At 42.7% G+C, this 12,218-nt stretch overlaps 1 protein-coding gene across 2 annotated transcripts in view; it reads left to right on the top strand.

Annotated features, from left to right (window-relative positions):
- zfpm2a (zinc finger protein, FOG family member 2a) overlaps positions 1-12,218 on the top strand; it is a 646,324-nt gene that overhangs the window by 396,839 nt on the left and 237,267 nt on the right. For both annotated transcript variants that reach the window (XM_055634910.1, XM_055634911.1), the window contains exon 4: positions 4,009-4,130. In XM_055634910.1, the coding sequence (XP_055490885.1) occupies positions 4,009-4,130 (122 nt within the window). The remainder of the gene's footprint in view (positions 1-4,008; positions 4,131-12,218) is intronic.

The raw sequence follows: 12,218 nt of genomic DNA, 5'->3' as shown, positions 1-12,218 counted from the left end.
GGAACATACCATGCAATAATGCTTTCATGCTATACATGAGTTCTACAGTCAAAAAAGAGTATATGAACGAGAATATAGCATTATAGCAGCAGAGAAAGTGAATGTAAAAATGTGCTGGGGGTTGCAACAATGTAGGTGGTGATGATTGCAAATACATCCTCAGAATATGAGAAGTCTTTTCAAATCTGAGAACAGTAGGGAAGAAGCTGTTATTGAGTACATGCTTCCAAGCTTTAGGTTATTCTGCATAATGGGAGAATGAAGAACAGGGAATGACGGTGTGAGTGGTCCTTGATTGTATTGTAGAAACAAGGACGGCTGATGCTGGTTTGCAATCAAATGTCAAATTGTTAAAGGAAGGAAGGGTCCTGACCTGAATTGTTACCTATCCATGTTCTCAAAGGATGCTGCCTGCCCTGCTGTGTTACCCCAGCACTTTGTATCTATTTCCTTGATTATTTTGATTCACGTTGCCTCAGATTATGTTCTGAGGCAAAGTGAAGTATAAGGGCAGTCGATGGGATGGAGGTTGGTTTGTGTGATGCACTGGGCTGTATCTACTAATGTCTGCAGTTTCTTGCCGTCTTGGGCTGAGCAGTTGTCATACCAACCTGTGATAGGAAGGTTTCTAAAGTGCATCTGTAGAATTGCCAAATTTCCTTATGGGCCTGTCCCACTTACATAACTTTTTTGGCGACTGCCGGCACTAGTCATAGGTCATTGCAGGTCGCCAAAAATATTCCACGTTGAAAATCCAGCGGCGACCAGAAAGACACTACGACTCTTTGGGCGACTGAAGACTCTTTGGGCGACATGTCACGGGGTGAAGCTTGTATGGTCTTATGGGGCGCCGTCCTGTATGGGTTTGGCTGCCCAGCCGGCAGCTGACCTTTTTACATATCTTTTTTTTATTTTTAGTTAGTTGAGTTTTTGTTTTTCAGAGTTCTAGTCATTTTTATGTGGGGGGTCGGGGGGGAGGGGGAAACTACTTTCTAAGGTCCCTACCTGGTTAGAGAGGCAGCTTTTCTCCGGGCTGCACCTTCGACCCGTCCTCGTGGATTACCATCGGGCCTGGAGCGGCGTTTCCTGAGGGGACCGCCCAGTACCTCGGCTTCGGTGGCGGCACAGCGTTGGAGCGCTATCGTGGAGCGGGCGATGCCTTGCCCGGGCCGTTGCGCTGGAACTCCGGTCAGCTGAAGACCGCCGATGAAACATTGTGTAGCTGCGGGTCTGTGGACAGGCCAGCCGCGGGCGGCGGTGCTGCACTTTACATCGGGAGCCTGGGAGCTCTCGCCGAGATCGCCAGTGTGTGGAGCTCCGTCCAGCGTGGCTGGTTGGCTTTGGAAGCCGCAGTCTCCGGTACGGAAGTGGCCATTCCAGGTTTCCCATGCCGCTGAGAGGGTTCTCCCGACGCCGGAGCACCTTCATCCGGCGAGAACGGCCTGGAACATCGGGCCTCTGTAAAGGCGACTGCGGAGGCCTCAATAGGCCCGACTATGGGTGGATATGGGGATAGGGACTGGACTTTGTGCCTTCCCTCATAATGGGAACCATTGTGGGGGGATGTTTTTTATGTTACATTTCTTTATTATTGTTATGTTGTTTTCTTTTTTATGTGCTGCATTGGCAATACGCATTTCACTAGACCAATTGGTGTATGTGACTAGTAAATAACTTTTTGAACCTTATGAACCTTTTGGTCATGAGTAGTCGCCCAAAGAGCTATACCTTCTTCTGGTCGCCGCTGGATTTTCAACATGTTGAAAATTTTTGGCGAACTGCAACGACCTATGACAGGTGCTAGCAGTCGCCGAAAAAGTTGCGTAAGTGGGACGGGCCCAATAGTTGTCAGAGGGCCCAGAGATATTGGTGTGTTTTCAAGGCCGTATCATCAATGTGGTTGAACCACATTTAAGAACTTGCAGTTCTCGAATATCTGCTCCTTTGATGCAGCCCCACTTCCTGAAGTCCATGACCAACTCCTTCATTTCTCTGATATTGAGGGTGATAGATACAGAATGCTGGAGTAGCTCAGCGGGACAGGCAGCATCTCTGGAGAGAAGGAATGGGTGATGTTTCGTTTTGAGACCCTTCTTTATGGAGTTCTTGTTGTTTTGACCATACTACTAATCTCTCTTTCTCCTTCCTATACTCTGTCTCAATATTATTTAAAATCCAGCCAACCAGCCCATTGGTGTTATCTGCAAACTTGTAAATAGAGTTAGAGCAACATTTGGTTGCACAGCCATGAGTATATCGGGTGTATAGTTAGGAGCTTTTATCATGTGACTTAACCTTTTGTGAGGCACTGTTTCAAATGCCTTCTAGAGTCCAAATAGAAAACTTTTTCCATCCAATCTAATCTTTTTACTCTAAAAGACTTCAATAACTTTATCAGACATAGTGCCTTGGCCATGGAGTTGCTGCCTTACTGCATCAGAGATCTGGGTTCAATCCTGACTATGGGTGCTGTCTGTAGGGGATTTGTATGTTCTCCCTATGACTGCGTGGGGATTTCTGGAGGTGCTCCAGTTTCCTCCCACATGCTTCTGTAAATTGTCCCGAGTGTGCAGGATAGAATTAGCGTACAGGTGATGGTTGGTCGACACAGACTAGGTGGAAAAGGACCTGTTTCCATCCTCTGTTTCTAAACTAAACATACTTCCCCTTCGTGAAGCTTGATTAGATTATGATTTTTCCAAATTAACTTTATTCACAATTGGTTTTAATGTTTTTCCAACAATAGATGTTAGATTCTCCTCTCCCCTGTTTTTCCTGTTGGTATTTTTCCAACCCCTCTAATAATTGTCCAGAATGGGAAGATTGCAACCAATGCATTCACTTTTTTGATCAACACTACTTTTCGGACCAGGGATGCGAGCCATCTGAGCTAGGGATCGTTTTGGTGTTTAGGACCATGCACTACACAATGCTATTTCTCCAGTGATGGCAATGGTATTTAATTCATCACTAACATTATTCGGTATTAATGGGATGCTTGTTGTATCTTCTACCATAAACACTGATGCAAAATATTCATATAATTCCTCTGCCATTTGCTTGGTCTCTATAACTATTTCTGTGCCTTATTCTCTGAAGAACCTATGTTCACTTTGAACTCTTACTTTTTATATCGTTAACTAAACTCTTTTTGTCCGCACCAGGATGATTAAAACTATTATATTTTAACGCAATCATGGCTATTTGGCAAGTCAACTAGACACAACCCAGGATAATCTTTCTCAGTCTATACCACAATTGTTGGTTCATTTAGCGATTGGTCTATTTGGGGCGATCCCAATATTTCATTTTATCTGTGATAAATGGCATTGCATTGCTGATCAAAGTTACTGATAATATGATATTGTAGTGGCACATGATCTTCAACTTAGTTTCACTAAGTTTGATGGACACGTTAAGCAGAAGTAAATCTTCTCTGCACAGCAGTTAGCGCAGGAGTTTATTGGCAGCGTTATATCATGTTTATACTGGGCCTTATGTTTTTCCCAAACCCTACTCTCCAACCCCAATGTCCTAAATTGAGCTCTCAACCTCAGTAGAGTTTTTCTCAATTTGAGGCTTGTCACCGTTTCTGGATGACAGGAAGAGGGGGCCTCTCCCACCCTCCCGCTTCCAAAGTTCAAATTAAAAACATTGTGAGGAAACAGCGGGAACTTACTGGAGTACATCACCAGTTGACTTTTCACCAAGCATATTGGGTTTTGCCTATTTCTTCTTCACCCGCTGAGTTCCTCCAGCATTTTTGTCTACGTTGGGTTTTGACATTGTTGTGATTGATCATTTAAAGGATCAAATATGGAGGCATTTTGAATAGTCTGTGCTGTTAATGTATGCAAAATGCAGTTTGAGAAACCAAGCAATGGTTTTGTTAATTTAAACTAGCAACAAATAGTAATTTTACAACGCCAAATGACTGTAAAAGAAGTTACCAAACAGTGTAGCACATCCTATTGCCACTCTAATAGTTATCTACTTTTTTTGCTCTAGATGAGCTTGAAATATTCCAGAGAAATGGAGTGCGAAAGATTCGCAGCCGACAACAAATACCTGGTGGAACAACCTGGGGACCTTTTGACGGCAGTATCGGAGTGACTGACAGCAGTTCTTCGGTATGTCAATGTTTCATTTGGTTAGAGAGTTGAATACATCTACTTATTTTAGACTGGAGTTTATTAAAAAAAACTTAATATTTGTCACTTATTGAGATTTATTTTAAAAATGCAACAATTACTACTTATTGTGTGGAACTTTCTATCCATAATTATTATAATGTGTGAACATTTGTGCAAAGTTCGTAATTTTCTACACAAATGACAGATGATATTAAGACTATAAAATGAGTCAATGTTTGCCAGCAACATTCCTTGAATTTAATAATTTGATAGATTAACAAATAGTATATCTGGGTTTCACTCTTGAATGGGCCAGCAGTGAACTGCTAAGGTATGTTGGCATTTGGCAGAGACCAGAAACATTCCAAGTTCACTTCCTTGATATATTGAAATTTCTGATTGTGGTTTAGATTGTGGGAGAGAAATTCAAGATTATAATAAATATTTTTATTGGGGTAAACTGATAATATGGTTAAATAGAATAACTTGCTTTAGGATTTCAAACTGTTATCTTGGTATACTATATCAATATCAAAGTACCAAAATCCTGAAAATACTTACCAGGTAAGCAGCACCTGTGGGGCTGGGATTGGAATGAATGTTTCAACTCTGTGATCCGAAAACCAAGTTCTGTCAGTGGTTTGTGTGGACAATCTCCTGACTCCCACAGCTTCGACATATCTGCAAGGCACAAGTCAGGAATGTGATGTTATTCCCTCCATTTGCCTGGAGGAATGTAACTGCGTCAGCATTCAAAACGCTTGATGCCATCGATGAATAAGCATGCCTCTTGAATGGAATCACATCCACTACCTAAAACATTCATTCCCTCCACCACTGCTGCACCATGGCTGCATTGTGTACCGGCTACCAATTGTGCAGCTGTCACTCAAGATAAAGGCTTCAGATGCATGCGAATGTCGTTACTTGCAAATTCTTCTCCAAGTTGTTCATAACTTCAACTTCATCATGTCCATAGCCCATCTTACCACGATCATTTACAGATCAACATCCAATGCTACCCTTGCTAACTATTCCCACACCCCCACACAAGAATAATTCAAAAAGTGTTGGCTGGTATACAATTCTGACAGACAATGCATGATAGTGAGGGAATGTGGGGGATGGGAGAATTGTTTATACTTAGCCAGCATTCTGCCTGGAATATGTTACTTGCTCCTGTCATTGGCAGTCAGGTTATAGACATGCAGAACTGAAATGTGGACACTGCAGTGTGTGGATATACCTTCAGCAACAAATGTCTGCTGGAGGAACTCAGCAGGTTGAACAACATCTGTAGGGGGATGGAATTGTCGACATTTTGGATTGAAATACTGCATCAGGACTGTCCTTTTTCCCTGGTTGCTCAAACTGCTGAGTTTCTCTGCCAAATTGTGGCTCTAGATTCTGCAGTCTCTGCTGCTGCCCCTGAGTTAGACAAAGCATAATGCTGACAGATAACTAGCCTAAATTTAGACAATGCACAGTGCTAAATAAATCATGACATCAACCGGCATTCTGCACCAACAGTTATAAGGCCAGGAAATACCCAATTCTGATCGATGCCCAGATCAGAAAAACTCCATGCTACCAGCTTTGAGACCAGTAAAATATTGCACTAACTTTCACAGGATCAGACAATAGTCAGTATTAAAATAGACAAGACTAATTTTAACCAATGCAAATTAGACAATCATCAGTGCTAACCATCACAAAACACCAGCTCTATGTCATCACATCAACTATTCCAGTATGATAACTTGTAGCATGAGAAAATACCACATCCCATACTGATGAGATCAGAATACAATGAGCCATGAACTTAGATCATTTCCAAGAAATTCGAGCGGACCCACCATGGAATACCAAAATTGTGAATAGACTATAGACAATAGGTGCAGGAGGAGGCCATTCGGCCCTTCGAGCCAGCACCGTCATTCAATATGATCATGGCTGATCATCCCCAATCAGTACCCCGTTCCTGCCTTCTCCCCATATCCTCTGACTCTGCTATTTTTAAGAGCCCTATCTAGTTCTCTCTTGAAAGCATCCAGAGAACCTGCCTCCACCACCCTCTGAGGCAGAGAATTCCACAGACTCACCACTCTCTGTGAGAAAAAGAGTTTCCTCGTCTCTGTTCTAAATGGCTTACTCCTTATTCTTAAATTGTGGCCCCTGGTTCTGGACTCCCCCAACATCGGGAACATGGTTCCTGCCTCTAGTGTATCCAAACAATCTTATATGTTTCAATGGTTTCCCTCTCATCCTTCTAAACTCCAGAGTGTACAAGCCCAGCTGTTCCATTCTCTCAGCATATGACAGTCCCACCATCCCGGGAATTAACCTTGTAAACCTATGTTGCACTCCCTCAATAGCAAGAATGTCCTTCCTCAAATTAGGGGACCAAAACTGTACACAATACTCCAGGTGTGGTCTCACTAGGGCTCTGTACAACTGCAGAAGGACCTCTTTGCTCCTATATTTGATTCCTCTTGTTATAAAGGCCAACATGCCATTCGCTTTCTTCACTGCCTGCTGTACCTGCATTCTTACTTTCATAAACTGATGTACAAGGACCCCCAGATCCCGTTGTACTTCCCCTTTTCCCAAACGACGCCATTTAGATAGTAATCTGCCTTCCTGTTTTTGCTACCAAAGTGGATAACCTCACATTTATCTGCATTAAACTTCATCTGCCATTGAAACATATAAGATTGTTAAGGGCTTGGACATGCTAGAGGCAGGAAACATGTTCCCGATGTTGGGGGAGTCCAGAACCAGGGGCCACAGTTTAAGAATAAGGAGTAAGCCATTTAGAACGGAGACGAGGAAACACTTTTTCTCACAGAGAGTGGTGAGTCTGTGGAATTCTCTGCATCAGAGGGCGGTGGAGGCAGGTTCTCTGGATGCTTTCAAGAGAGCTAGATAGGGCTCTTAAAAATAGCAGAGTCAGGGGATACGGGGAGAAGGCAGGAACGGGGTACTGATTGGGGATGATCAGCCATGATCACATTGAATGGCGGTGCTGGCCCGAAGGCCCGAATGGCCTACTCCTGCACCCATTGACTATTGTCTATTGCATCTGCCCACTCACCCAACCTATTCAACTCACCCTGCATTCTCATAGCATCCTCCTCACAGTTCACACTGCCACCCAGCTTTGTGTCATCTGCAAATTTGCTAATGTTACTTTTAATCCATCCAAATCATTGATGTATATTGTAAATAGCTGCGGTCCCAGTACCGAGCCTTGCGGTACTTCACTAGTCACTGCCTGCCATTCTGAAATGAACCCGTTAATCCCTACTCTTTGTTTCCTGCCTGCCAACCACTTCTCTATCCATGTCAGCACTCTACCCCCAATACCATGTGCCCTAATTTTGCCCACTAATCTCTTATGTGGGAACTTATCAAATGCTTTCTGAAAGTCTAGGTACACTACATCCACTGGCTCTCCCTTGTCCATTTTCCGAGTTACATCTTCAAAAAATTCCAGAAGATTGGTCAAGCATGATTTCCCCTTTGTAAATCCATGCTGACTCGGACCGATCCTATTACTGTTATCCAAATGTGCGGCTATCTCATCTTTTATAATTGACTCCAGCATCTTCCCCACCACCGATGTCAGGCTAACTGGTCTATAATTTTTTTATAGTAGCAGCAGTTATCTTGATAATCTTGGCTCCAAGCCTCTGGTTGCACCAATTTTGTACTGCACACTACCCTCGATGAAAGAATGTTACACAATACTCCATATCCTGGATCAGGTGCTATAACGCATTGAGCAAAGGAGTTGGTGGCTGGTTATCAGAGCCCAGCATTTTGCAGTGAGAAGTGTTGGGATTAAAAGCTTCATTATAGCAGATATGGAAAGATTAGAGCAGATATGTTTTTTTGAGTGGTCAGTTGCATTTTGAGTAGTGGAAAATTGGAAGGCTGGTATAACAACTGGAGGATTGTTGCAGAGGTTTTTGCATTATGGGAGGATGGCACGGAAAACAGAGGCTGGAATTTTGTTAAGGATTGTGGGCAATAGCTTCCTCACAGAGCTGGTGACCCGGGTTCCATCCTGACCTCGGGTGCTGTCTATGTGGAGTTTGAACATTCTTTCTGTGGCCACTCTGGGCACTGTGACTTGTGGTGTGGGCTGGCACATTTCCTGGGGGTGGTAAGTTTGGTAGATTGTAAGTTTGGTAGATTGTTTTACATTAACAATCAAAACCTTTTGTTTGGAACACACATTTCCATTTTATATATTTAAGGGTTTTTTTTTTTAATTCTATAGTATACTTTAGTAATCTCTATTACTAAAAGTCTGGTCTTGACCACTTCCTGTTGTTCTGTATATTGATTTTTTTTTAATGCTGCCACTTACGGCTGTGATTTCTGGCCATCTTACTCAGAGTCCCCCTCCGCTGTGCAGGACAAGAGGATTTTTCCCATCAATGAAAAATAAAAGAGTTATTAGTGTTTAAAAATTTTTTTGAAATTCTCTCTCCTGAAGGCCACACCCCTTCTGGAGGGACTATAAAACCCAGAAGTATTGAGTGCCTCAGTCAGTCTCTGCAAGATGGGGGAGCGAGAGGGTCTTGTCTCTCAGTCTGAGCTGTGAATAACACTGAACACATGTCTACTAAACTTTGAGTGGTTTTACTGTGCTGTCAGTGCCCTTAATGTGGTTTGATAATATAGTTTGGAAATGCTAAAGCTGCCTTGCCTTTGGTTTGGAAATGCTAAAGTTCCCTTGCCTAATTGAAGTTGCCTTGCCTAATTGAAGTTGCCTTGCCTAATTAAAATTGCCTGGCCTAATTAAAGTTGCCTTGCCTAATTAAAGTTGCCTTGCCTAATTAAAGTTGCCTTGCTTAATTAAAGTTGCCTTGCTTAATTAAAGTTGCCTTGCCTAATTAAAGTTGCCTTGCCTAATTAAAGTTGCCTTGCTTAATTAAAGTTGCCTTGCTTAATTAAAGTTGCCTTGCCTAATTAAAGTTGCCTTGCCTAATTAAAGTTGCCTTGCTTAATTAAAGTTGCCTTGCCTAATTAAAGTTGCCTTGCCTAATTAAAGTTGCCTTGCCTAATTAAAGTTGCCTTGCCTAATTAAAGTTGCCTTGCCTAATTAAAGTTGCCTTGCCTAATTAAAGTTGCCTTGCCTAATTAAAGTTGCCTTGCCTAATTAAAGTTGCCTTGCTTAATTAAAGTTGCCTTGCCTAATTAAAGTTGCCTTGCCTAATTAAAGTTGCCTTGCCTAATTAAAGTTGCCTTGCCTAATTAAAGTTGCCTTGCCTTCTATATAATTAAAAGTCTAATCTTGACCACTTCCTGTTTGCGCTTTATATTGATTTTAGAAAAAACGCTACCACTTACGGCTGTGATTTTTGGCCATCTTACTCAAAGTCCCCCTCCGCTCATCAGGTGCTGAGGATTTTTCCCACTGATTAAAATTAAAAGAGTTATTAGTGTTTAAATAATGTTGAGATTCGCTCTCCTGTCAATCATGCCATGAAGACCACGCCTCTTCTGGTAGGAGGGGGAGGGATTATAAAACCCAGAAGTGTGGGCGTGGCTCAGTCCATGCAAGATGGAGGAGAGAGAGGTCATGACTCGTTTTCTTTAGTGGCCTTGCACCCTGCTTGAAATGGAATTTCAAGGAATAGCCGTGAGTCGATTGTTAGCCCACCAGCTGTGAGTGAGTGAGCTGCCAGCCCAACAGGCTTGAGTGATTGAACCGCCAGCCCAAGAATCCAATCGGCCCGCAATGTCCATACTAGCCCTCTGGAAACTAGTCCCTTCAGCCCACACCACCCATACTAGCGCTCCAGAAAGCCCCCCTCCCCTCCCACTGGCCACCAATATTGGTGGAGAGGTGAAATATTGCGTTGGGGGTCCAGCCCTCCCGTGTGATGCTGGGACCCAACGGGTTCTACTTAGACTAGTATGTAATAAATATGTGGCAGATAAATTGTGGGATCACCAATCGAGCTTCCCAAATGTGATAAAATGACCCAGAGATGAATAGTTTTTTGTAAACTCCAGGAAAGATGAATTGTAAGCAATTTTGGGCCCCATATCTGAGGAAGCATGTCCCGGCTGCAGGGGGTCCAGATGAGGTTTATGAGAATGATCCCAGGAATTAATGGATTAACATATGATGAGCGTTTGATGGCACTGGGCCTGTAACCGCTGGAGTTTAGAAGGATGAGGGGGACCTCATTGAAACTTACTGAATAGTGAAAGGCTTGGATAGAGTGGATGTGGAGTGGATATTTCCACTAGTGGGAGAGTCTAGGACTAGAGGTCATAGCCTCAGAATTAAAGGACATTCCTTTAGGAAGGAGATATGGTGCAATTCCTTTAGCCAGAGGTTGGTGAATCTGCGGAATTAATTGCCACAGAAGGCTGTGGAGGGCGTTAATTGATATTTTTAAGGCAGAGATAGATAGATTCCTGATTAGAATGGGTGTCAGGGGTTATGGGTAGAAGGCAGGAGAATGGGGTTAGGAGGGAGAGATAGATCAGCCATGATTGAATGGCGGAGTAGAATTGATGGGCCGAATGGCCTAATTCTGCTCTTATATATATGAAAAATCATTCTGCAGTTGCATAACACAGGATCACGACAAAACTAAATTTCTTGACTATTAGCAGAGTTAACAGCCGCAGGATTTGACTGTATAATATTAGTCGTAAGGTCTGACAACAAAAACCAATTGCTGAGTTGCAAGATCAATACTGATATATAAACAATGCTAATGATAACAAGTTAATACAAAGGTAGACAAAAATGCTGGAGAAACTCAGCGGGTGAGGCAGCATCTATGGAGCGAAGGAATAGGTGACGTTTCGGGTCGAGACCCTACTTCAGACTATTCCTTCGCTTCATAGATGCTGCCTCACCTACTGAGTTTCTCCAGCATTTGTGTCTGCCTTCGATTTTTCCAGCATCTGCAGTTCTTTCTTAAACAAGTTATTACAATGTTCAGTGTTAATGGTTAAGTCTTCCGACAGCACCTATTTCAACCGGTCCTAAATTCAAGCAAAACACTGTACTGACTATAGTGAGACGAGATGGCAGTATTTACAGTCCTGAATTCAGTTAGAACAAAAGTCTAATGAATATAGTCTTTTGTCATCGTTGCTCTGTCTTAAGTAACATAGATGTTAGTTTGGTTGATATTTTGCATACAGAAAAAACTGAAAACACTCAAAAGGTCAGGCGGCATCCCTGGAAAGAGAAGCATTCTCTGCCACAGAGGGTAGTTGAGGCCAGTTCATTGGCTATATTTAAGAGGGAGTTAGATGTGGCCCTTGTGGCTAAAGGGATCAGGGGGTATGGAGAGAAGGCAGGTACAGGATACTGAGTTGGATGATCAGCCATGATCATATTGAATGGCGGTGCAGGCTCGAAGGGCCGAATGGCCTACTCCTGCACCTAATTTCTATGTTTCTATGTAAGCATGGTTTCAGACTTGATAACGTTCACGACTGGATAACCTCTCTTCTAATAAATGGTTTCCCATCTGAACATTAATAATGTTCCCTAACCTGTTGTTTGTTTCCAGAACTGTTCAATTTTCATTTCAAATTTCCAGCAATTGCAGTTGTAGTTTTTTTATTTTCAAAATCAATTACTGCCTGTTATAATGCATGGCAATATGAAACATTTGCAAAACAAATCATTAGTGCAAAAACACAATTTGAAAACAGGTGGAGGGAGAGGTGTTGAATAATGTTTCATTGCTGAGTTAGGATTAGGGTTGTGCAGCTCAGTTCAGGAACCTGATTTTTGTAGGAAAGTAACTGTTCCTGAACCTGGTGCCGTGGGATTTAAGGCTTCCTTAACTCCTGCCTGATGTTAGGAGCAACAGGCATGGCCTGGATGGTGGAGATCCTTGATGACAGATGCATCCTTCCTTAGGCAACAGCTCATGTAACTGCTTTTGATTATGGGGAGAGCTGTGCCTGTGATTGGCTGGGCTGAGTCTATCGCTGAGCAATTCTTGTGTGCTTGTGTGTTGGAATTGCCACACGATGCCATGACACAACTAATCAGGATACTTTCAACAGTGTATCTGTAGAAGTGTGGTAAAG

This window comes from Leucoraja erinacea, chromosome 4, assembly GCF_028641065.1.
Source record: "Leucoraja erinacea ecotype New England chromosome 4, Leri_hhj_1, whole genome shotgun sequence".
Classification (NCBI taxonomy): Eukaryota; Metazoa; Chordata; class Chondrichthyes; order Rajiformes; family Rajidae; genus Leucoraja; species Leucoraja erinaceus.
This window is presented reverse-complemented; position numbering and strand designations above follow the sequence as displayed.